The 27,517-nt window shown below is 42.9% G+C and overlaps 1 protein-coding gene across 4 annotated transcripts in view; it reads right to left on the reverse strand.

Moving 5' to 3' along the window:
• pik3c2g (phosphatidylinositol-4-phosphate 3-kinase catalytic subunit type 2 gamma) overlaps nucleotides 1-27,517 on the reverse strand; it is a 179,211-nt gene that overhangs the window by 83,186 nt on the left and 68,508 nt on the right. For all 4 annotated transcript variants that reach the window (XM_028450119.1, XM_028450121.1, XM_028450122.1 and 1 more), the window contains 2 exons: nucleotides 10,854-10,982; nucleotides 10,126-10,240 (listed from right to left, as the gene is read on the reverse strand). In XM_028450119.1, coding sequence (XP_028305920.1) covers nucleotides 10,126-10,240; nucleotides 10,854-10,982 — 244 coding nt within the window. The remainder of the gene's footprint in view (nucleotides 1-10,125; nucleotides 10,241-10,853; nucleotides 10,983-27,517) is intronic.

The following is a 27,517-nucleotide window of genomic DNA, read 5'->3' on the forward strand; positions in this document are numbered from 1 at the left end:
AACGTGGCGCACTCAAAACGCAACCGGTGGGGATTACCGGACAGCGGACAGCGGAGAAAAACCGTATTGGTGCCGTGGCGCAGGGGAGATGTATCCAGTGAACACCCCCAGTAAGTCTTTGGGCATTACAAGAACAGCCCGTTACGCTACAAGAACTCTTGCTCATTACTTGTTTACCCGTTGCCCTGACCGCAACAGGAAGTAAGTTCTCACAACGACTGCGAATTTCCGGTACAAAACTCTGAAGTTGTGAGAAAGGTCTATAACAGTAAACATACACCTTTTATCCGTGATAGACTCCGTTTGGTGGTGCTTCGTCATGTGTGCTGCAGCCATGAAAAGAAATAATAAAACTCTAGCACTTTTAGCTCGTCTCTGATCTTTTTTTGACTAAATCCACTGTAGAAACAACTCTCGTATCGCTCCGCAAAAAGACCAATCACAGTGCTTACATTTCGTGTCGGGAGTCAGTTTCTGGCTCTGATGGCTCGGTCCGTCCGATGACGCTGCTAGCGCTAGCTTCTATTGTTACTGTAAGCTACGTCCTCCAACAGTACATGGAGGCGGTGCCCTTCCCCTGTGTGTGTGTGTGTGTGGTTCCAGCACCTCTTACTGGCATGCCCTCAGCGGAGAGAAGTGGTTTTTTTTTCATGATTTTGAGACCTAAATTTATATACTTTTTTTTAACTTTCAAATTTGGCTCAGTGGTCAATGACACATGTTTCTGTGGTGGGACAAACCATAACACAAAATTTCTGCTTTACACAGACTTTAATGCTTACTGTAATCGTGAATAAGGCTCTTCCGGTGCATGTGTGTAAACGCATCCTTGTTCTCTGTAACGTTGCTGCGGTCAGATCACTCATATATATAGTGTATATAAATATATATATATATATATATATATATATGCCTTTTTCTGCTTAGCTGATGTGTATCGATATGTTATTTTTTAATTGGCTAATGAGCTGATCTTATTGACTGGGCTGTACCAAGCTCCCGTTGAGCTCTACGATCAACGATGGCCAGTGCGTTTTGCTACACGTTCCACTGCATTCCATCTGATTGGCTATCTGATAGGTCACTGATTCAAGCAGAGCAGTCTGCCTTTGCCTCATCCATTCATAGATTGGCAATTTATAGATAATATCCATTTTTTACATAAGTCTATGTTACTAACATATGGCAAGTTTAGTCACTTCTCAGCGTGAGAAATGTAAAGTCATGTGAGCATGTGAATGTATTGTATTGTGTCTCACACTCAATGTTTGAGACTTGAGAGCCCTTATTATTTTACAGTCTTTGTGACTGCCTAATAGTAATTAATTTATTTAGTCTTATAGTTATAATACTTTATATTTGATAAGATTGACAGGCCTCATCTGATCAACACCAAACTCTCAGGAATATTACGTATTTATTATAGAAACCTTCCAAAATAATTTCAGCTTGAACAAGCATCTAAATGTAAATCAAAGAAAGTATGTTTTTTTTGTCAGCTTCATCTTTTTTTTTTTTTAAAAAAATGACAACCACAATAAATAATATATGACTGAATCAAAATACAACCGTTTCACGAGTAGATATTTAACATTTAGCCTTTGGAGCAAATATTAACAAAAATAGGTGAAATGTCTTGTTTATTGTCCACCTCTCGCGTTAACAGCGGTGAAAATATCTTCCGCGCACAAAAATATATAAACAGACCTCCACAAACAACTGTACTTGTTATTAACTTTGGAGCCTTTTCTACAGCCGCCCCCAAATGTGTAATACAGGTGGAGTTGAGGTTGCTGGAGTGGAATGGTCCACATCTTCTCCCGAAGGAAGTGCGGGAAGCACCACCAGCCGGGAAACCGTCCGGGTGCAGACTCTTCTTCACCTTCACGTCAGCCAACCTGATGCACTCATCAGAGCTGGGATAAGTTTTGACCACCCTCCCGATCGGCCATAAGGCTCTGGGAAGATGTGGGTCCACGATCATCACCACACAGTCCAGTACGATGTCAGCTGGTGTAGCCTGCCACTTCTGGCGAGCTTGAAGACTTGGCAAGTAGAGGTGAATGAAACGAGCCCAGAAGTAGTCCGCCAAAATTTGCAAATGCGTCCAACGGCAGCGACTGAGGAGCTCGTTCTCAAGGTAGACTACTTGAGGTAGAGAACCATCGGGCCGCCCCATCAGAAGAACGTTGGGAGTCACCGGATCTGGGTCGCTGGCATCCGAAGAAACATAACCCATAGGCTTGCTGTTGAGAATCCCCTCCACTTCAATAAGCACAGTGTTAAGCACTTCTTCAGAGAGAGGCTGAGCACCCACTGTGGCATAGAGTGCACTCTTAACCGAGCGTATCTCCCTTTCCCACACCCCTCCAAAGTGGGGATCTGCTGGGGGGTTGAATCAGAAGACGATCTTCTGTGGTGCAAGAAGCCTTTGTAACTCAGGGGAGATTCTCATGAAGGTCTCATGGAGTTCTCGCTCACCTCCCTTGAAGTTCGTCCCCTGGTCTGAGGACAGCTCTGCTGGCATTCCTCTGCGGGCAATAAATCAGCGAAGGGCCATCAGGAAAGAGTCCGTATCGATGCTTGTGAGGAGGTCCAGGTGAACTGCCCTGATAGTGAGGCACTTGAAGATGATACCCCATCTCTTCTCCCGGTGCCTACCCACCTTAACTTCAAATGGCCGGAAGCAGTCCATCCCCGTGGAGTAGAAAGCAGGCTTGAATAGGCGCAGACGTGCCGAGTCTGCCATCTTTGGTACAGCGGGTTTGGCCCATCATCGCCGGCAGTCTGCACAGCTATACTGATGGCGTCGAACAGCCCCCGCAGGATCCAGAAAGATTGTTGAAGCTGAGCTAACACCCGCTCTGGGCCTGGGTGGCCGAGGTGACGGTCGAAATCTTCAATCAAGAGCTTGGTTACTTGATGACCTGGATCTAAGATGACTGGGTGAAGAGCTGCTAGTTCGAGGTCTTCTGCTCGACGGAGTCGTCCTCTGACACGGATGAGCTCTTCCTACTCATCCAGCTCCAAAGACAGAGTGAGGAATCGACTGCTCCTAGGGATCAGTTAACCAGCTTTCAGTAGACTGTACTCCTGCTGGAAACTATCCATCTGAGCTATCTGGAAGATCAACCTCTCTGCTTGTCGGTAATCTTCGGCAGTGGGGGGACCCTTTGAGTTGGCCACCTCATGCAACCCTCGCACTGTCACTTCTACCAGCTCCCTCCAAGAGCTGAGGTGACTCAGGTCTGGAGTAGGCTGACTTAATGTATCTACGGTGATCCCACAGAAGGCAGACTTGCGTAACTCTGAGGTATCCTCGGCTTGGGGCACAGCGTGATCCTCCGGCCACGAGTCTTGACATAGCAGGAGAAAGGAGGGCCCCTGACTCCATCTTTTGGACTCAACAAGCTCCCTCAGCGTTTTCCCGCATGTCAAGTCATCAGCGTGGTTCCTCACTGAGTCTACATATCTCCAGACGTGCCCGTCGGTCAGCTCTTGGATCTCGGCTATGCGAGTACCGATGAAGACTTTAAATCGGCACGACTCAGACTTCAGCCATGTCAGCACTGTTGTGGAGTCAGACCACAGGATTGTCTGGTCAATGTTGATGGTAAGCTCCTTCTCAAGTACTCGTGAGAGCTGGGCACCAGTGAAAGCGGCACAGAGCTCTAATCGGGGTATAGAGTGAAGTCGCTTGGGGGAGACTCGAGAGCGGGCCATCAGAAATGACAGATACACTCCACCATGTCTGTCAGTAGTCCGGAGATACGCTACAGAACCATAAGCTTCTTCTGAGGCATCGCAGAATATATGTATCTCTCTGTGAAGACCTGAGATGTCCACCTCCTTTGGCAACTATGGCCAGGACAAGGTGACCTCAGGCAGGATTTGTAGTTCTTTCTCCCAGGCCTCCCACTGCTGTAGAAGCTCTTGAGGTAGCAATGGGTCATCCCATCCTCGATGCCTGTCCCAAAGGTGCCTGAAAAGTATCTTGGCCCTGGTAGTGTAGGGTAATATGAACCCCAGGAGATCAGACTAGCTTGCCAATACTTTGTAAATATTGCGCATTGTGGGTACGCCATACTCTACATGACGATGCTTGTAGCCTAGGACATCAGCGTGAAAGAGCCAGCTTAGCCCTAAGGTGGATTTTGGGGCATCCGTCTTGTTCTGAGCCATCCATAACTCAACACTCGCAGATCGGCTCTCTTCTGGTAGGTGGCTTATCACATCTGGTTCATTGCTGGCCCACTGCCGCAGCTCAAAGCCTCCAGATGCTAGGAGGGCTCGTAGTTCGTTGACGAGGCACCTCGCCTCAGTGATGGTAGGAACCCTCTGGAGGCAATTATCCACATAAAAACACTTCTCAACTGAGATCCTCACCTCGTCATCTGGCTGGCTGTTATCGGTGACATGGTGCTGCAGGGCAAATATGGCGCAACAGGGGCTACATGTCGTTCTAAACGGTAGCACCTGCCACTCATATACTGCAGGGGGCTCTCTTGAACCGACATCCCTCCAAAGGAATCTGAGCAGGGCACGATCCTCTGGGAGGAGGTGAATCTGGTAGAACATACCTCTGATGTCTCCGCAGGACTCCCAAAAGTGATGCTCCTAAATTTGGCCCAGGCAACAGGTAGTCATTCAGGTTCTGCCCTTGATGCTGATAAGAGCAGTTGATCACCAGCCTCTTTCCATTATGACTCACCATATGGTGTGGGATATACCACGTCTCATGGCCTTCTTCTACTGGTACTTCAGGGTCACACTTAATGACAGAGCCTGCCTTGATCAGCTTCTCCATCTCCACTCGATAAGATTCAGCCTTTGCAGGGTCTTTGGCCAGTTGCATTTCTACACTTCGTAGACTGGGGATGACGGCTTCTTTAGCGGCCTGAAGCAGAGGGGTGGCATAACGTAGTATGCCGTCAACCTCTACTCTGGTGGTTTTGGACTCAAGGATACTTATGGCCTCTTGGTCTTGCTTTGAATGAGTAACCAGTTTCTCACTTCTGAATGGAACAGTATCAACCTGCCGTAGTCTCTCGACGTTCTTCATCAACTCATTCACCTGGGGGGTTACTGTGGTGAATAGGCACTGATGTGGTCGGGTGAGGTCACAGACTACACTAGTGGGGCCCTGCAGTGTCCAGCCCAGTCTAGTGCGAATGGCAGCAGGCCCTCCTGGAGGTCCCAACCTGTCAGGTTCAATGGGAGTGATGAGATGCGGGTGGTCACTCCCAATGAGAAGCAAGGGCTCCACTTTTGTGAGATTACGCAGGGGAAAGCCAATAAGGTGCTTGTACTTCTGCTGAAATTGCTTGATGGGGTATGTACGGCCAGCTAACCCGATGCTAGCTGAAGTGAATGCCCCTGAAATCTTGAACCTTTTCTTTGGCTTTGTAGAAGAAGAACCTGTGAATGACACAAATGCAGTGCCGAGGGTCTGTATATCCTTTTCTGATTGTACGTAGAGGTAGGTCTTCTGGGGTCCCTTCCACACCTAACTTCTCCGCTGCTTCAGGCAACAGCATAGTTCTCTCTGAACCATCATCCAGTATGGCAAAGGTGTCAAGTGTTTGGTCACCATGATAAATGTGGACTCGGACTACTTTCAGAAGAACTCTGCTGCCTTCTCTTGGTCTGTCTAGGTATATTACCTCAGTCGTGGCCCTTGCACCATGGTTCTCCACCGCGGATGACTTAGGTGGTCTCACATTGATCTCATGCAGAACCTGAAGATGTTTCCCCTGGCCCACTGCCGCACTGCCACAGCTCAAAGCCTCCAGATGCTAGGAGGGCTCATAGACATGCAGTCTAAATATTTAGACTGCATGTCTTTTTCAAGTTGCACTGGGCGTACTCCTAATCCACTCTGTCAGCTGCTCCTTATTCAGCTTGGATACTGCTATACACTGGCTGAGGTAGTGCTCTTCATTGTTACAGAATGGACAGTATGGCCGACTTTTGTTCTCTTTAAAGGAGCTCCCTGGCACTGGAACTTCAGGTTTCCTAGCTTCTTCCTTCGCACCATGGAGGACAGTGATGGATCGCTTGCCATGTCGTTCTTCAGGCTTGGACACCGGCTTCTCTTGAGCCCATCTCCCCGCTATCTGTCCTTCAGAGTTCTGGCACCAAGACTCATATTTCAGCCATTCTGAAAGGTCCGGTAAGGTGTGGGTGCGTGTCCCCTGATGGAACATGCAGCAGGGTAACGCTGCTCTCTGTTCAGATGGCAACTTACTTAGCAGACGAGCAACATGAGAGCCACACTGCAATTCAATTTCTCCTTCGGGCCCCAATGTTCTCAGCATCCCCACCAGTGACTGTATCTGGAGTGCAAACTTCCCGAATGCAGCCAGATCTCCACGCCTGATGTCCGGTGCGTCCAACACAGCAGCTATACGCCTCAGAGCTATCTGATGTGGTTGGCCGTACTTGTCATTCAGGGCTACCATCGTGTCTGAGAAGGGCGTTTGAAAGTTGAGGTAGGCGTCGGCAATTAGCTTGGCCTCTTCAAAGTGCAGGTGATCGACCAACACCTGGTACTTAAACAGCTCGGGTGCAGTCTGTGGTAAGAGGTTCTCCAGTGAGATCTTGAGCCGAGCAAACTCACTTGGGTCTCGACTTGTGAAGTTAGGGATTGTTGGGCATGGCCCATGGTAACTTGGCTCTGAGATGAGGTAATTATTTCCCTGAGGCCATTCAGCGGGGAGTTGCTGTGACCTTGGCATGCTTGAGTGCTGCTGTGGGGGGGCCAAGTAATCTCCGAGCTTACTCCTGTGACCACCATAAGCTGTGGGAAACTTGAATCCAGCTGCAGGACAACTGTTTGGCTGTGGCAGAGGCTGAATAGGCTTGAACCAGGGAGGTGAGTAACGGGTATTGTCGGTCAGTGGCCTCGTGGTAGGCAGGACTTTACGGAATGAGTGTGGAATTTTTGATCACGTGAGTAAGTCCACCTCTCGCGTTAACAGCGGTGAAAATATTTTCCCCACACAAAAATAGATAAACAGACCTCCACAAACAACTGTACTTGTTATTAACTTTGGAACCTTTTCTACAAGGTGAGAGAGTAAAAATATTTAATTTCTCCAAACTAGTACAGTGCCCGTCGGAAGTATGGATTCATGTGGGAGCATAAGTAAAGTTAATTATGGCCAAATGAGTGTGTTTGAAAGTTAGATGTACAAAGTGGTGTACATACTCTGTACTCTGTGTTATGAAGGGGTTTATTATTAATTACAGCGTGTGCGACTGGTTTATGTCTATTAATATCTTCACATGATAAATGTGTTTGTTGTTTGTTTTTTTTTACTCATTTTTATATTTTTTGGTTTGGTGTATTTTTCTGTAATGTATGTTTTTTGGAGTCATTATGTGTATTTTTGTATCTTTCTGTTGTGTTTTTGTATAATTATAGTATTTTTTATTGCCATTGTAGTGTGATTCTGGAGTCATTTTGTGTATTTTTGTATAAATATTTAGTTTTGTGTATTTTGAGTCATTTTCATATTTTTGTTGTATTTTTCTGTAATGTATGTTTTTTGGAGTCATGTATTTTTTTTTATCTTTCAGTTGTCTTTTTGTGCAGTTTTTGTACACTTGTTTTTGGTTGCTGGTAAAGTGCCTGTCGAAAGTATGTATTCATATAGTGGGAGCTAAAGTAGAGTTGTCAATTATGGTCAAATAAGTATGTATTTAAAGGTTGGATGTACAGAGAGGTGTACATACTCTGTATTCTGTATTATAAAGGTGTATATGTGTGGGTGCAAAGTAAAATAGTGTGTGCGAGTTACCTGGTTTAATTCTATGAGACATGAACATGATAAATGTGTTTGTTTTTTTTTTTTACTCACTTTTATATTTTTTTGATTGGTGTATTTTTCTGTAATGTATGTTTTTTGGAGTCGTTTTGTGTTTTTTTATCTTTCAGTTGTCTTTTTGTAAATTTTTTTGTGTAAGTGTTTTTGGTTGCCATTATAGAGTGATTCTGGAGTCAATTTGTGTACTTTTTGTATAAATATTGTTTAGTTTTTTGTTTTATTTTACTCATTTAGTATATTTTTATTATAAATAAATAAAGTGTGTGTGTGTTCCTGGGAAATGTTTGAGACGCTGACAACCAAACTCCATAGACATTGTAGCGCAAATCATAAAAGTAACAAAACTGCGCAAAACAAAATGTAAAGCTCCAAACTACATGAGTGAATAAGTACATTAAAGTATTATCTACAATTCGGCTGTTTTTTTTTTAAAAACAAAAATCATTTTTTACCTTTGAACCGAGTGGTCAGAGCTTAACTTCCATGCACGGCACCACAGAGAATCTGCAGTTTTCCAGATGGAGGCACAAAAAAGGTGCCTGCAAAAAATTAACTAAAATATTAAAACTACTACTGCTACTGATAAATTCACAATTATTCTACATATTTGAAAATAAGATTTTAATGTCAGCTGAATGTACAGCAAGTGTTAAAAAGTATTTCTGCCAAGAAATAACATGGCTTGTCACCTACACACCGCAGAGTGTTTCCTCTTTGCTAGGGTTGGGCATCGTTTGGATTTTAAGGATTCTGATTCCAACAGTTCTTGTTGAGAAAGATTTATTATTATTCTGGATACAATGGAAACAAACTATAAAAAAAATAGTTGTATTGTGAACCTATTTATATTGTAGGGAAGATATTATTTACAAATATGTAATTGAAGTCTAAAGCCACAAAAAAACACCACTTTAAAAAGAAAATAGACTAATATAAGACCTCTTTACAGTTATTTGAGTCCAGGCGATGCCGCGCTGGTATCGACATAATCCAAGATTGCGGCGTAGTGTCGACGACAGCCGACACTATGTAATAAAAGCCTTAAAAGACATGGATATAATGAAAAGAGTGGATGGACAGAGGCATAAACATGCAGACTTTGACACGGACACACACAGACTTATTAAACACACACGGACCTCGGTAAACGGAACAGGTTTCACCGGGTGACAGGCACTAGGACCCAGAGGCGGAGTAAATGCGTCCCCGTAGTTTATCATTCTACCAGTTGTTAGAGCTACTATCTTTACCAGGGAGCAATTATTTATTCCTGGTGATTGTTTCCCAGAGTTTTACTGGGCTTTTTACCGGTGATTAGTTTCTATCTCCCTTCCGTTACGCGGTCCAAACTAAAACCGTAGCCACACACACACACTTAGTCACATTAAGGAAGGTTGCGGTCATTATACGGGGTGGATTAAAGAATAAATAAAGGTTTGTTTTATCCAGTTCTTCTCCTTGTTATTATCACATTATAAAAAAGTTTAAAAATAGCAGGAATTAGTGCTGGTCTCGAATGGTCTTGAGGAAAAATCCCGAGTCCGGGCAGCCCGAGCCCGAGACAAGACCGAGTCAAAATGCTTCTGAGTCCGAGACGAGACCAAGACCTTTAAAATTTGGTCTCGAGACCGGTCTCGACTACTACAACACTAGACATTAGCAATATCATCTCACCTTCTAATCTTTTTGGGACGCGTTTTAAAAGTGTCAGTACTTTCGTAGCTTGTCTGCCAGTCTCTCCTCTAAGTTCGTCTTCATCTCTCCTGCTTTCTTTCACCAGGTGGTGAAATGCAGGACCGTGTTACATTTAATGCAGTTTGATACGTGCCGACATTTTGTGTAGCACCAGGTACATGGACAAATCCGTCGGGTCATAAAATCTGAGCTTTTCTCTTAATTAGCCTAGCTAATTTGGAGTCCACTCCGTGGATGTCCGCTGGAGTATGTTTAAGTCCTAACAAATTGAGCTTATTGAGAACAATATTATTATTGTTATTTTAAATTAGGTCTAAATGAGATTAATCAATTTGTTTTTAAGTTAATCAAAGTGGCTACAACTTCATGTGGATTTGATTTAGAACTGGCTTTTGTTATTTTGTTCTTTGCAATTTATGTACTATAAAACTATTGATATACTGATGATTGATTGATTGATAGATAGCACTGCTATTACATAACCATGTTTTCATCAAAAAATGTTTGCAGTAGTAAACATTGTAGTACCCAATATGGGAAGTATCTGAGTGGCAACTAGACTGGGAGTGAGTTGTAGTTTTTACAGTCTGGTGTTACTAACCTGCAGGATGACACCCGCAGGCTGCCTGTGGCTATCTGACAGGGCGGAGGATGAAGGGAGAGGCTGTTCGGCTAGAGAGGACAAACTGAGTAGGACACTGCCAGACACCAAAGTCCTGAACACAACAATGGCCACAGATACAACATGGAATAAACACTTCGGAAAGTTAGACTTGACTTAAAAATATATAAAAAGCTATTGTCATTTCCCCCATTTAGTGTGAAATGATGTTTATAAACCTTCTTGATTGAAAAAAAATGTAATCTTAATTGATTTCATCAGCCGTATATACATTTTGAGTGCATTTAACCATCATTCAGGAGATTAAACTATTTTTTGTAACGTTTATTATTGTCTGAAAATGTAATTGGTGACAAGGTATTGTTCTATTTTATTCTGCAAAGACAAACTCATCAATACACACACAAGATTCAGACAACTGGAAATGCATTAGCTTTGCTGATATCCAGGTAGATTTTGAGCCCTCTAATAAGATGTTAAACTGCATTATGAAACAACTCACCAATTACATTTTGCTTTGTGATAACTGGACACATTCTATTGTAATGAGCCTGGACACAATGTGTAATACACAATTTGTCACAAAATAAAAAAGTACCTAATGTTATCTTATTTGCTTGAATTTTCATAACAGAAAATTAACCGCCACAGTTTGTAAAAAGAATTGTTAAAAATTGCTATTGTCAAGATATTTTTATCAAATCTACCTGTCACTGTAAACGGAAAGTACAGCCCAGCACAACAGCTCTGGGTTTTTACTTTTCTTGGAGCCTCTGAGGCGGATCGTCAGCATGCTCTCGTACGGCAGTGTATTGACTTGCACTGGGAACACCATCCTGGAAAAGAAAAGGTTACCTCAAGGCATGCTTCTTGTGTTTGTCATTTACAAATACCATAACAAATTTACATTTTTGAGCAAAACACTTTTACAAATGCCACAATAATTTTTCAATTGTGAAAATATACATAATTATCTTAAAACGAAACTAGCTGAAAAAAAATAACAAAGAGCAACACACTTACAAATGTTGATTTAGAATGGCACATTTTAGGAGTAAAAGTGTTTCCCATTAATTAGTTTTGACCTTTTGTAAAAGTGTTTTCGGCATTTGTTGCTGTCATTTGTTAGATTAGATTGTGTAACGGCCGGTATGCAGAGGCTCAAGCGCAGGACAACAAGACACGACAATTAATAATTTTCAGAAGGATTTAATACAAACTGAAAAACAAGGTAACAAACTCACAACCAGAACTCTCAAGTATCAGGCAAGGAAGGAGATATTTAAATTACAAACTAATTGCGCTAATCTTAACAGCATGCAAACACAACTAAAACTGATCAAGCAATTAATCTGGACCAGCACAGAATAGGAAACAGAGCAGGCTTGTTAGGTGAGGGTGGGGCGGCAGACATGTAGCGGAGAATGACAACTGAGTAGATCCGTGTGAGGAAATTCAATTTCGAGGTGAAGTGGACGCAGAAGGTGGAGTGGATCCTGGGAGTTTTAAAGCGGCTGACTGTTTTGCAGTTTCCAAGGAGCTGGGTGGAGAAACCAAATCTTTAGCTGTTAACAGCCAGAAAACACACTGGCTCCAGTTTTTATGTGAGGAACAATCTCTCCTGCTGCAGCTCACTCCCAGTATCATCTTGTCAGTTGATTAGGATCTGCAACAGCCACCAAAGGTAAACGCCCACCTAAGGAGAAGGGAAGAGGGAGAGTACTGCCACTCCTTGGCGCTCCAGTAGTGGCCGTGACAGATAGACTTTATTGTCCCTTGTGAAGACTCCGTCACGGAAATTATTTTTTACAGCAGCATTACAGAAAAAAAAACAGCAAACAAGGTTGAAATTATATATCTATCTATAATGCAAGAAAGGTGTTTGTGTGTTCGGCTCAATGTCCCAGCACAGGACGAACATCCCCAAAGAGTTAATAATGAATAATATTAATTATTAATCCGAGTTAAAAATGGAACAAACTGATGTCGATGGGTAGAACCAATACACAAGGGCAGTGACGTCACCTCTGTGATGTCACTGTGTTCAAAAGCGTCAGTATAAAAGAGCCGGCTCCAAACACTTGACAGGCGTTAAGAAACGAAAGGAAAATTAAACTGTCCGAACCAGACGGGACCAAAAAAGCCAGGAGCACATGGTCCGTTGGTAACGTAGAAACTGTTAAATTAACCTGTTAAGCACTGGTGATAAGTGTGATATAATAAAGCATTTATCCTGTTTCAGGTTTATAACCTGTGGTCTACCACTGTGTCTACCGTGGTCAATAAAGTTCAAATAAGAACCAACAAAGACGAGTTGTGAAATTTGTGTGAACCTGGCCTTGCTTTTTCGGAGAGTTAAAATCATAGATTCGAGTCCTCTCTATCTCTCTCTCTCTCTCTCTGTGTGTGCGCATGCGTGAGTGAGTGAGTGGCGTGGAGTGAGACGCTGAGTGAGTGTGTTAAACACAGTTTAAATTTAATGTGGTTTGTTGTTTGTAGTTGTCACTTTAAGTTTATTGTTTGTGTGTGTGTTTGTTTTTCTTTTATCTCCTGCCGGGGTTTTACCGGTCGGCGTCTAAAGACGCCATGGTAAATGGAGTCACGTTCAACCACCTCACGCGAAAGCATGGTATTAAAATCAACACCAGCTTTCCGTGTAGTGTGGAGGACATTGGGCTTGCTGTGGGAGAGAAGGTTGGGCACGACAGTGTGAGGTCGGCCGCTCGGATGAACAGTGCCGTGGTCATCTTCCTGGATCAGGTGGAGAAGGTGAACCGCGTAGTCGAGTCAGGCATCACGGTGAATGAAATGTTTGTACAGGTGGCCCCGCTGACACAGCCGTCCACCAGGGTCATCCTGTCAAACGTCCCTCCTTTCATAACCGATGAGTTTCTGAGCAGAGAGCTCTCCAGACATGGGAAGGTGGTGTCACCCATCAAAAAGATTCTGTCTGGATGTAGATCTCCACTGCTGAAACACGTAGTGTCTCACCGTAGACAGCTGTTTATGATACTTAACAACCGGGATGCGGACCTCAACCTCTGCTTCCGTGTTAAAGTAGATGATTATGACTACGTGATATTTGCCACTTCATCGGCTATGAAATGTTTCGGTTGTAATGAGGAGGGACACACCGTGAATGCCTGTCCGAAGCGGGGGGATCCAGCTCCGCCTGACCGGGGGGTACCCCCCGGCCCTGTGGCGGGATCTTCCGCCGCCCCGCGGGGCAGAGACCTCCATCCGCCCCGCCGCCTGTGGCCGCAGCGGGCACCTCACCCGCTGTGGCCCGGACCGTGACGTCCGAGCGGCCGATCGCGGCGGCATAGAGCGCCCCGCCCCTCTCCACTGCTGTGTCTGACCTGGAGCAAGGGGGGGTGAGTATAGATGATGTGCACGGTGTGGGTGAAAGTAATCAGGGTGGTGAAGCACAAGTTTTGGGTGATGTGGTGGAGAGTGAGGGTGGTGAAGAAAAGGGGAAAAAAACTGAAAAACAGAATGAGGGTGAAATAGTACAGGTAAATGAAATGAATAGTGAAACACAGGTGGAGGAGACACAGGTGGAGGAGACAGGTGGGAGGAGCAGTAGTCCTACATGGGGGGATAGGGTGGAGGAGGCTGAGATGGAGGAGAAAGAGGTTGTGAAGGAGAAATCTGCTTCTAAACGCAGAAGCGTTTGGAAAGAGAAGTTTGAGGCAAAGAGTAGTAAAGGGGAGGAGAGCAGACAGACAGTAAAGGAGCAGGTGGGGGAAAGTGACAGTGATGAGTGTGTCTCTGATAACAGTGACATATCTCAAAAAATAACTATTAGTCAAAAAAGAAAAATGTACTCTGTAGAAATGATCCAAGATTTTTTAGCAAAGACCAAAAACGCCAAAGGGGTCAAAACTGAAGAGCATTTCACAGATTTAAGTTTATTTTGCACATCGGCCAGACTCCACATGAGCAGAAAGGATGAGTCTAGCCTTTCTGAAAGGGAGGTTTTTAGACTAAAAAAACTTGTGTATAAAGTAAGAAAACAACTGAACAATGATGAAGCCAAGATCTCCAATGTGTGTTTTAATTAATTTATTGATTTTCATCTGTATTTTTACTTTCTCACTTATGAATAATTTTAGAGTGGGAAGTTTAAATGTAAATGGAGCCAGAGAGTCTAAAAAAAGAGCAGCCATATATTAAACGGCCAAAATGAAACACATTGATGTGTTTTATTTACAGGAAACACACAGTGATAGCAGCAATGAGGCAGACTGGAGGAGGGAGTGGGAGGGGGAAGTCATTTTAAGTCACAAAACTTCTCTTAGTGGAGGACTGGGCTTCCTCCTCTCCAAGTCCTTTACTCCGGTCTCACTGGAGGTGGAGCATTTTATCGAGGGGAGGTTGCTTTTAATGAAGGCAAGATTTGATCTTTTTACTGCTGTTTTTATCAATGTGTATGCTCCAACAATCGGTGCAGAGAGAAAGCTGTTTTTACAAAAAGTTGAAGACGTTTTAAATGGCTGTGCCCCGGAGGATTATTTATTTTTGGGCGGGGATTTTAACTGTACAGAAAATGCATCTTTAGATCGCAACCATGCAGAGCCGCATCCAGTTTCTCAGCATGTTCTCAGGCAGCTGGTCTATTCTCATGGCCTGGTGGATGTATGGAGAAGGATGCATGCAGACTGCCGACAGTACACGTGGTCCCACCTCAGAGAGAGTAGTGTGTCCTTGGCTAGACTAGATCGTATTTATTTTTTTAAGCATCATTTTAATATTGTTAAAATGTGCAGTATTGTTCCCGCTGTTTTTACTGATCATTCTTTAGTTTTTTGTAATGTTTTTATTCAAAATATTTTACCAAGAAGCGCTTATTGGCATTTTAATTCGGTCTTAACAGTTGATAAACATTTTAAAGAGGTTCTTATTTATTTTTGGGATGTTTTTAGACAGAGGAAGGCAGAGTTTAACAGTCTTAGGCAGTGGTGGGACCATGGTAAGACAGAGATTAAACTTTTGTGTCAACAGTACACCCTCAATGTCACCAGAGACATCACCAGATCTATGAAGGACCTGGAGAGTGATATAGTGGAACTAGAAAGACTGAGTGAGTCCACAGCAAATCGAGAATAGATTGAAATTCTTAAAATCAAAAAGCTAGTTTTAGCCGACCTGTTTGATGGTAAAGTACAGGGTGCACTGGTCAGGTCCCGGTTCCAAGCCATCGAAGAGATGGATGCTCCCTCTAGCTTCTTCTTTGGCCTGGAGAAGAGGAGTGGGCAGGGGCGAGTAATCCACTCACTTGTTGAGGACACAGGGCAAATTCTGACTGAACCAAGCCAGATAAGAAGGCAAGCTGTTGGTTTTTACTCAACACTGTACTCTAGTGAGTATAAGGAGGAGGTAGCTCTGATGGACGAGTTCTGTCAGGGGCTGCCTCTGATCTCTGAGGAAACCAACAGGCAACTCATTCAGCCATTACAGATGCAGGAGCTGAGGGCTGCTCTGCAGGGCATGCAAGGGCGGCGTGCTCCCGGCATAGACGGACTGAGTGTCGAATTTTATAAAGCCTTCTGGGAAATCTTTGAACGGGATCTTTTAGATGTTTTTAACGAAAGTCTGGCCTCTGGTTCGATGCCCATGTCCTGCAGGAGAGCCGTAATAACGCTACTTCCAAAAAAAGGGAACCTGCAGGACATTAAAAATTGGCGCCCTGTGTCCTTGCTGTGTGTTGATTATAAGCTCCTGTCCAAGGTCTTCGCCTCCAGGCTGGGGAGGGTTATGGAGCAGGTCATTTATAGGGACCAGACATACTGTGTGCCTGGCAGGTCCATGGTGGACAATGTCCACCTCATTCGGGATGTTTTGGACATCTCCAGCTCATTGGGTTGTAACACTGGTCTGATTTCTCTAGACCAGGAAAAGGCTTTTGACCGCGTTGAACACAACTTCCTCTGGAAGGTTATGGAGAGGTTTGGGTTTGGCGCCGGTTTCATAGCCAAAGTTAAAGTGTTGTACAGTGAGGTTGAGAGTGTCCTGAAGTTTAATGGTGGTCTGTGTGCTCCTTTTAGGGTGTGTCAAGGCGTCAGGCAGGGCTGTGCTCTCTCCGGTATGCTTTACACACTCTCCCTGGAACCCCTCCTTCACAATCTACGCTGCAAGTTACAGGGCTTGTTTTTACCCACTTTTAAAAGTAACATTGTTTTAAGTGCGTATGCCGATGATGTTGTGGTTTTTATTAAAAACCAAGGGGATGCAGACATTTTAGCTAACACGATAGAAAAGTTTAATAAAGCATCAGCAGCGAGGGTGAACTGGAAAAAAAGCAAAGCCCTCGCGGCTGGTGAGTGGAGTGACGGTCTCCCAGTTCTTCCCCAAGGTTTAGTTTGGAAAACAGAGGGTTTTAAATACTTAGGGGTGTTCCTCGGTAAGGAACATATAGTGAAGAAGAACTGGAAGGGTGTCACTGAGAAAATCGAAGGGAAACTTTCCAAGTGGAAATGGCTGCTCCCTCACATGTCTTTTAAAGGTAGAGTATTGGTTTTAAACAATCTCGTAACATCCCAACTGTGGCACCGTTTAACTGTTTTAGACCCCCCATCAGGATTGCTTGCCCAATTACAGAAAAAAAATGGTAGATTTTTTTTGGGATGGGCTACACTGGGTGCCACAAGGGGTGCTATTTTCAACCAGAGAGGAGGGGGGACAGGGCCTCATCCACCTAGCCAGCTGGACAGCTACTTTTAGACTACAGTTTTTACAGAAATATCTTACAGGTCCTTCTGATCTTGTGTGGAGAGATGGGGCTAGCTGCATTTTCAGACGTGCAGATTTCCTGGGGTTGGATGCTGCTCTGTTTTTAATTGATTCTAAACTTTTAAAATTTGGTGGGCTACCTCCGTTTTATCAGGGTGTTTTTAAGTCTTGGGCCCTTTTTTACCGTAAAAAGTGCCCAAAGTCTAACTCTCTGTACTGGTTGTTGAGAGAACCGTTGATTCACAGAGCCATGCTGGACATCAGCAGCAATGTCACCCCCGGCCTGACGATGGCACTGCTCAAAACAAAGACTCTGTGCCTGCAGCAGCTGGTGGATGCAGTGGGGCCGGCGCTGGAGGACACCAGGGCCCTGAGCTCTCTTCTGGGCCTGCACTCTGTCCGGGTGACAGAGAGACTCCTAGAGCTATGGCGCCAGAGGCTCCCTGGGAAGGAGAAGAGCCTTCTAATGGACTATGGACAGGGAAAAGTCAAACCGGACCCTGCAGATCCCTTCCCCGAAATCTTCCTGAGCCCAGCTCTGGGGGAGCTCACCGGCCCCCTTTTGACTACAGCACAGTCTGAAAAGCTGACTCTGCACAAAGCTGAAAAAAAGACGTGGTACATGAGCTGCGTCAAGGCCATACACAAGGCCGGACTGAGCAACCGACCCCCACTGTGTGGTCAGAAAGATTGGGGACAGATGGAGTGAGCCCACAGTGGAGGATTTTATATAAACCTCCCCTAAAAAAGCGGACAGCTGACCTCCAGTGGAGGATTTTACATGGTGCTATTGCCTCCAATGCTTTTATTTCTGTTCTTAATCCTGCTGTTCTTAATACCTGTCCTTTTTGTTGCCTTCGAGAGACTGTTTACCATGTTTTTACAGAGTGTAAGAGACTCACGAGTTTCTTCTCTCTTTTAACATTGGTTTTTAATCTCTTTGATGTGGCTTTTACTGAGAGGGTTTTTATCATGGGAACTAAATACAAAAAAGAACAAAAAGAAAAGTGGCAGCTCCTCAATTACCTCTCAGGTGAAGCAAAAATGGCCATTTATATAAGCAGAAAGAACAGGGTAGAGAACAGAGAAGGACAAGAGGCTGAGGCAGTATGGCTGGTCAATATAAGGGCGAGACTCTGGCTAGATTTTAGATTTTATAAACACATTGGAGACTTGGACGCTTTTAAACAGCGATGGTGTTTTAACAATAATGTTTGTTCAGTTGTTGATGATGAGTTGGTTTTTACGCATGTTTTTATGGTTTAAACTGTCATTTTTTAAAACAAAACCAAAAAAGCATACTGGGTTTTTAATGCATTAGCACTTTTATTGGATTGAATTGTGAAAACTAAACCTGTGAAAATAAAGTGTTTTTGTAAAATCAAAAAAATCTCTCTCTCTCTCTCTCTCTCTCTCTCTCTCTTTTAACAGCTTCCACAAAGCCTGAGTGTGTGCATTTGTTATTTTGGACTTATTTGCTGATTTCAAAATGTTTATTTTAATTATTTTTTGTCCGGACTGCACAGTGAGGGGGTGCTAACGCACCATCTATAGCTATTTCACTGCACAGTTCCCGTCCTCCTCCGGTGTGTGCCAGAGCTCCTGTGGACTTCTGTTTTGAGGAAACATACTTTTTGACTGTTCTTTATTTGGTGATTCAAAATGTTTATTTTCATGTTAGTTTGACCGTTCGCTGTTTAGACCGGATTGTAGTGGAAGTTATGACACAAAAGCCACAAAAAAGAAGTTAGCTGGCTAACATACCTCTGACGAAGTGGTCGCTATAGACTCGAGCATTAACAGACTCTACTCCTCCCGACCGTAGATGTAGGATTAAAATCCACTTTTTACGGCTGGATATAGGTGTCTGGTGTGTTTAGGGTACAGATTTCTGAGGTGAATCCTATTTTTTTTTTTTTTTTTAATTCTGCCCAGTGAGGTGTGTTCGGTGAAGAATCCTGTACTGTATCAGTTGTAGGTTTTTGATATAGAGTAGATGATTTGAATGAAGTGGTTCCAGAAGTCAGCATCAGGAGCAAATAATAAATCTGTTTCCCATTTTGTTGTTGGTAATGGTAAATGGACTTGATGTATATAGCGTCTTATCCCCACACTGAAGTAGTCTCAAAGCGCTTTACAATATCAGCTCATTTACCCATTCACACACCAATAGGACTGAGCTGCAATGCAAGTCGCTGGTCAACCACTGGGAGCAGTTTATGGTTCAGTGTCTTGCCCAACGACACTTCGACACATAGACAGCTATAGACTGGGATCAAACCCCCGACCTCTTGCTTAGAAGACAACCCCCTCTACCACCTAAACCATGGTTATGGTACTATCTAATTTAGATATTATTTCGTAAATTTTGTAAGCTTTTTTGGTCTGCAGTGATATATTTGGCATTAATGAACGATTTGATTTGGAGGCATTCCGGTATTGATTGCTCCTGATCCCACACTCCTGGACCAGGTGAGAAAATGAAACTAGTTTATTATTTAAAGGGCCCATGTTAAGCTGAACCAATTTTTCTGTGCTTTAAACATGATAAAAGTGTTTTTTGGGCTTCATACACATGCTCTAAGTGTTTTTTTCATTGATTCCGTCAATTGTTAGTTAGAGGGTGATTTGCTCCTTTTTTACTGCAGGGCAAGCCCAAACACCTCTCTCCAATTTGATGAGGCATTTCCACTTTGATGACAAATTTGACGCGGCACTGAGCCGCACCTCCAGGAAGCTCTCTGCCGTGATTGACATGTAAACAGAAACACCCACAAAGGTGAGCGTTTCAGTGTCCTTCGCGCAGTGTTATGGTTGTATTCTCTACAGTCTCCCAGTCCCCACGCTCTGTCTCGTGTTTATAAAGCAGCATGAGCTTCGGCTACGGAGTGGGTGAAAAGAGGGCGGGCCGTCCTCTGGCCCTATGTCACCGTGTGGGGAGGAGGAAGTCAGTGTCCCGTCTAGACATGTCTACTCATGAATATGCAAAAGTAGGCTGAAAATCACTTTGTTTGTGCAGAGTTGCTCAGAAAGTAACTTTTCAGAGGCTAAAACTCTGGAAAACAGGCGAGTTTGGGAAAATAAACCTCAAACACTATGTTTTTTGGGGTTCTCAGAACAAATGGAGATGGGTGAAAAATAGCATGACATGGGACCTTTAAAATGATGTTTCAAATGTGTGATGTCTTTGTCTAACCATGTGCAGAAATTAAGTGGTTTTTTGTTGCTTTGAAAATCAGGGTTGTTCCAGATGGGTGAGCGTTTTTGCCGCAACCCTGAAATACAGGAACAAGTGGGTCTGAAAATGGATGGGTGTGAGTTTGCATGGTGCTACAGTGGAGTCAATGATTTTGTGGATATCCCATCAGGCTATCAGAGCTGTTGATATTGCTATCGTTTTAACATCGTTTTAACAGCCTGTGTAAAGGACATTAGGGCCTGGATGGACCAAAATTTTCTTCTTCTTAACTCAGACAAGACTGAGGTCATTGTACTGGGCCCACGACACCTTAGAGAAACCTATGCTAGCCTAACTGCCCTAGATGGCATTACTCTGGCACGAAGCACAACTGTTAGAAACCTTGGGGTTCTATTTGATCAGGATTTATCCTTCAACTCTCACATAAAACAAACTTCAAGAACTGCCTTCTTTCATCTCCGTAACATTGCTAAAATCAGATCTATCCTGTCTCAGAGCGACGCCGAAAAGCTAGTCCATGCTTTTGTTACCTCTCGACTGGATTATTGTATTTCTCTTTTAGTAGGCTTCCCAAGCAAGTCGCCTAAGACACTTCAGCTGGTTCAAAATGCTGCAGCACGTGTACTGACTAAAACTAGGAGAAGAGAGCACATTACTCCTGTATTAGCCTCTCTGCATTGGCTTCCCATAAAATATAGAATAGAATTCAAGATTCTTTTTCTCACTTATAAAGCCCTAAATGGACAGGCACCAGTCTATCTCAAGGAGCTTGTAGTGCCATACAATCCCCCAAGAACACTACGCTCTCAAAATGCTGGCCTACTCGTTGTTCCATTTGTCCCTAGAAGTAGTATAGGAGGAAGAGCTTTCAGTTATCAGGCCCCACTTCTCTGGAACCATTTACCAACCACAGGTCGGGGGGCAGACACCCTCTCTACCTTTAAGGTTAGGCTCAAAACATTCCTCTTTGGTAAAGCTTTTAGTTAGGAACCAGCTCATAGCTCATAATTAAGATGCAATAGGTATAGACTGCCGGGGGGGTCTGGCATGCTCGGTTGGAGAGAGGTTGGAGAGGGTCTCCACCCTTTTCTCTGCACACACCCAACACAGCATAACGTGGATGGCTGTTCATCATAGGAATGGGATCCACACAAGGTTCCTGCTGCTTAACAGAAGGTTTTCCTTGCCGCCATGATGAATTCATGTTGGGTGCTGGATACATATGTATGTGTATATACGTATATATGCATATGTGTGTATCCATAAAATGAAGAGTCCGTCCTTAAGACTGCTCTACTGTAAAGTGTCTTGAGATACCATTGGTTATGATTTCGCGCTATACAAATAAAAGATTGATTGATTGATTGATTGATTGATTGATTGATTGATTGATTGACTCGAGCAATCACAATGAATGCCAGATGTCAGCCAAGAACAGGCCAGATAAACCAGCACTGGCCCGCATGTGGGTTACTGTGCACGGTTATTCTACATGTATTGATTGCATTTGTAGTAGGTTGGAAAAATGCTATATTTTAAGTTTTCATTTAGAAACAGAAACCCCCTCTATTTTATTTTTCGTATTTTCAAACTAAGTGTTTTATTTGTCATGTACCTCCACACCAGTAAATGTCGCTGTAAGCGCACTGTGGGGACGAGAAGAGCTACGCTGGCGCAGCCTCAGAATTAAACAGGCTTTGGTCAGACTAACGTGTGCTCTGCGTCTCTCCACAGCCACTTACCATTAGGCTACACAGTCTAACGCTAGCTGTGTTGCCACTTGCTACCGCCCAGCTATCCCCTAGGGCTGGCGCCGGTAACACATTGTAGTGGCCCACACTTGTTTGCCAGATCTTGGCCAAAAACACCCAAAGCATTACCAGATGTCAACCATAAACAGACCAAATATACCAGCACTCACCTAAATGTGAGTCACTGTGCATTGTTATCTTGTCTGGCATACACTCCATGTTCTTGTCTGGCCCATATACTGTGTATAATGTTGGCACGATGGTGACCCACACCTGTTTGCCAGAACACAACCAAACAAACACAATGCAAGATGTAAGCTGCACCACAACTAAGACTTTATAATGTTGCATATCAATCTCGAACAAAAAGAAAACTATAGAACCGGATCACAATCGTGGCTAGCATTCATAATGTCATACCCAAATACTGTGTTGAATGGTGGCATGTCAGTGGTTCAGTCCTATGTGGCACATTAGGGTCTCTGACATGGTAATGTTGCATCCACCAATCAGAAACATACACTGAAGACAGATCAGATATTAGAAACATGTCAACAGAGTGGTATTCCATAAAGCGGGTTATGTTCAAACTCTGAGTATGTTCAGGCTCAAATGAGGGAAACTCTGAGTATCCATTCCTAGACGCGAGGTATGTTCTTCTCTGAGTGTGTTACCCTGGCAACATTGTCCATGAACTAAACCTGGTCGCTTGCAGGTTTTATCAAAGAAACCCTGGGTTTCAACCTGGCGCCGCCCACCTGAACACCGTTTTTGAACACATTAATGAACCTTAACACTCTTCTCTGAAACACATTAGTAACATCACACACCACAGACGTGCTCACATCATTACTAATGTTGTGTTGCTTTACTTTTTTTTTTTTTTTTTTTGTGCAAACGGTAGTTTTCTTTATAACATTGTGGATACAGAGCATTAAGTGAAAGACACTAAGAGGTTGATCTGCATTAAAACATCTACTGACGTCTGTAGTAAAGTTCCCTGAATACAAACCTGTAGAAAATGTAAAGGAGGAGATGACAATTTAAATTAATACACTTTTAAGGCTCGATTGTTGTTTGATATTGTTATACAGTTAAATCTGTAGATCACGCATCTTTGAAGGTATGATGGCGCAGTGAATTGTGATGCTGCTCTTGAGATGACTTTGGCGACAGTTTTACATTAAAAATCAATAATAATAATAAATGATGCGATATCAAGCGGCAGTCACTGTCTTCACATCCAGTGTAACGGGAGGGCTTTCTATGCAGCCATCCAACGCTGCTCCCACGTCTCCTCAGACACATTTTATTCATATTATTCACCGCTCGTCACGTCACTGAAGGAATAAAGTGATGAAGCAACCAAAAAGTGTGACTAATAACGGGTGATTTAGGCCACTATTGTCACTGAAGACTGAACGCACCTTTAGAACAGGCTCGTATTCCTCAAACACTGGCTTATTAAATCACTCTCTTCCGTTTGGTTGTCATGGCAGCTCGAGTCATCTCTGATCCATTGATACTGGCTTTTTATCGCACGCGTGCACGTAAGTAACCCAAGGTTCACATACTCAGGGTTGATTTACCCACTTCATACCAGTTGTAATGAAATCAGATACCCAGAGTTTCCCATCACGGAGTTTATGGATAGACTCAGAGTTCGTTAACTCTCCTTTACGGAATACTCCTCAGGTGAGGATTGTGATTGTTACTTTTCTTAACTTATGATAATGCACAGTCCAAGATGGCATATACAAATGCATTAAACCTTTATCAAACTACTCTGAAGTAGGAATGTGCAATATTTTATCGTTTATGATTTATCGTCAAAAACATTCTCACCGGTAATATGTCATCCCTTAATATAAACGATAAATTCCCATGTCGGAAATTAGCGAGGGCCACGGGCCATTTGTCCCTCAATTTAGCCAAGAATGCCCCCCAAAAAAACCTGCAATCCATGGGCCAAAACTGCCCCGTTGTTGTCAACAACTTATTCTCTGGAGCGGAACGCTATTTATGGGAGCTCTGCACGGTGTGCACCGACCCCCGCACACACCGCTGTCTGTGTGTGTGTGAGGTGCTCGTCACAACTACCAGAAGCTACTGTGCTGCAATACATCATGGATCGCTACTTGGTTAAAACCAGATAACCATCCAACAAAGGGAACCAATTCAGTTTCCTCCGTCAGATCCACCCAAAGTTCCACAAACACAGGGACAGAGATGAACCTGTAACAACAATTAAGAACTGGAAACTCAACTAAAGCTAACTAAGCTAAGCTAACACAGACTTAGCTAAGTGCTAACGCTAACCACTCTATATAAGGAATAATAAACCAAGTAAAACAAACACATCTTACTGTCATCAAACCACAGAGAGCCACCAGTTTGTTTATGGTCAGATTTAACATTTGTATAGAAGAATAAAAGCCAAACATGTCACACGTTGTATGAAATAAATATTAGCATAATAACTAATGTTACTATTCATTCATCCCAAGCATGAGTCAGTTTTGCTACAGACGTCTTGCAAAATGTGTTGCAAATCTCAAGTAGTTTGTGCATCTGTAGTGGTAGATTGAAGAAGTTGTAACCGGTGAGTTGTGGTTGTAAATGATCATTTACGCAAGTAATTAAAAACGTGAATAAATGTTGGATTACAAGTTTGCAGCTGTAATTTTATGTGTAAATATCAGTCTCTTTTTTCTCATCATTTGTGACATTAAGTAAGTAAGTAAGTAAGTAAGTTTATTTATAAAGCGCTTTTTGCAGATAAAATCACAAAGTGCTGTACAAGTGCAACACAATAAAATAATAAAACAAGAGTGCATAAACATCATAAGAACAGCAACATTAAAGGATAAATAAAAATTAAAATCCAGTTAACTAAAAGCTTTTCTGTATAGTGTAGTCTTCAGCAGTTTTTTTAAAAGTGTCCACACAGTTGAGCTCCCTGATAGGGCTTTTCCACCGGGCAGGAGCTGGTGCTAACTTGGAGCTAGCGCGTGTTTTGGCTCTGGGCCATTCTGTTTCCACCAACATAGCTCCAGCTCTCGGAGCCAAAAACCCGGGCTACGCTGGCCCCACATAGCTTCTGGGCTACAGGCCAGCTCTGAAGTGAGCGGGTGGTAGGCGGGGTTATCCACGGTCCACCAAAAACGAAAAGCAGCCATTTTTTAAGCTGGCGAGCGGCTGGTTGCGTTAGCGCAAATCCGACAAAAAACATTTAAAAGTGAGTCCAAAGTAAGTCCAAGAAGATAGAGCAGTGGTCAGAGGAGGAGAACATTGTTTCCTGGTACTGTGTATGTCTGAAGAGGTTCAGGGGAAGTGGACGGAGCTCCACGGACCGAACAGAACTACAACCATAGAGGAGCTCGTCCTGTAGAACTGTTACTAATCCTGGTAAGTTTTATTTCACCCTGTTGTTAAACTACTACCAATATTAGTTTGCTACAATATTCCCTCATCAATTCCCTCACAACTACTCTGGTCTTTGGAGAGAGCAGACGTGTTTTCATTCGCTCCGATAACACGACCTTGGCTACAGGTGGCTACAGCTGGCTACAGCTGAACAGCCTGAAAAATTGGGCCTAAGACTGAAGGAAAATGGTGAAAAAACCGCAGGGAGGCCCTTCAGAACCCAATCGGGTTTGGAAGAGGTCAAGGAGATGATACGCGAGGGTCTACGAAACCTATCTGCCGAGATAAAGGCGTTGGAAAAGACGCTGGAAAACTCACTGGAAAACCTACAAAGCGAGGCAAAGGTACTGAAAGAAAAGAATGAAAGAAATGCTGAAGAGATAAAATTGTTGAACGCCAGGGTTGAACAGCTGGAACAAAAGGAAAGAGAGAAAGATGTCATCATCACAGGCCTAAAGATAAAACCCAGGAGTTACGCGAGTGACGAAGAAACAAAATCGATTGAACAACAGGTCATTGACTACCTGGAGTCAAAGGACATTGTCCTGAACCCTGACAACATCAACTCCTGCCATCTCCTGCCAAAGAAAAATGATAACAGAGCTGTAAAAATAACCTTCACGAATATGAAATTCAAAGGAGAACTACTGAAGCAAGGAAGAAAGCTGAAGGAAACAAAGTTTTTTATTAATGAAAGCCTGACAAAAAAAAATGCAAGCATCGCATGGAAGGCACGCCAAATAAAAAAAGGAGGAAAGATTCTAAAGCCGTGGACAAGGAACTGCAGGATTTACATCACACCACTGGGAGAAGAGAACGGAAAACCAATCCTCATCAAAACGATGGAAGACTTGGGAAAATACGAAGGATCCACCTAAACAACGACATTACTGATGGTAATCATGGATATGGACCCAGATCTATATAAACACTGGAAACAAAACTCAGACTGTGATTATTTTATTTATTTTTTATTTATTTTATTTATTCAGTTCATTTCCGACATGGTTGCATTCACAGAAATTCATTTGACATTCAGAGCAAAATCACATCATTTTTTTTTTTTTTTTTTTTTTTTTTTTTTTTTCATGCCGGAAAGGGCGACGGAAAAAAGCATTATGCTTATCTAGATCCGTCCCCTTACGGAGACTGAATTAAATGTGGAAACCAAGAGTAAAAAAAAGAGTCTGTCATTTATTCATTTCAATTGCTAGGTGGTGGGGTGATTAAGGATTACATTAAATTTAAATTCAAAGTGTTTATTGTCATATGTGCAGTTAGAAACACGTTTTCCTGTACAATGAAATTACTACCTTGCTTATGAACTAAGATATAATAATGTGTTTATACAAGTTAAATCTAACAGTGGAAAATACAACACTGCCAATAGAACTAACAACAGCTGGATTAACCTTGATGTAGAGACAAAACAAGCTCCAAACTTGTGTGTCCAAAAGAGACATTCCCGAGTGGTGACATTATGGATGAAAAGGGAAAAACCTTCCAAACACCTTCGAAAGAGGAACTATTCTTGAACTGGAGGAATGCTAACAACGTCTGGCAGGGAACAAGGCCAACACGAACAACGATAGAGAGGAGGAGGAATAAAAAATAAATAAATAAATAAATTAAAAAAAAGACAACACTGACTACAGATGAGAATACACAAAAAAGGACTGTTCAGAACAAATCAAGAATGTTTGACCAGAGAGACATGTAAACCCATGTAAATTTGCGATGGTAAAACGAGACGAGACCCAGATAAGCAAACTGCTTCTCTCGTCTCCTTTTTCGGCATGTAAAAAAAAAAAAAAGTGAATGTAACCATGTCGAAAATAAACTGAATAAATAAAAAAATAAATAAATAAAAATATGATGAACGTTACGTCTAACGTGGTGCAGGCTAGCCAGTTAGCCGCTGGTTAGCTAGGAAACCATAATATTTTAATATTCCTGAAAGCAGCAGTAATATATCATTAACCTGTATTCAGAACTTCCCTTATTGTTACACAATGGTCATGTAATAATATTACTGAACTATGTGGTAACAACGTTTCTGCTCATTTCAGAGTTGGATTTAAAGGTTCATCTGTAGCTCAGCTCGTCTTCATCTCAGAACAAATCCAGTAATATTCATTCATTCTATGCAAACATGAACAATATTATCTGTTGGTCCAACCTAAAATATCATTTGTTTATGAACAAATGAAACTTATTAAGAACTAATATTGTTTTCTATTCCTGGACAAAACCAGGCACATTC

This window comes from Gouania willdenowi, chromosome 6, assembly GCF_900634775.1.
Source record: "Gouania willdenowi chromosome 6, fGouWil2.1, whole genome shotgun sequence".
NCBI classification, from domain to species: domain Eukaryota; kingdom Metazoa; phylum Chordata; class Actinopteri; order Blenniiformes; family Gobiesocidae; genus Gouania; species Gouania willdenowi.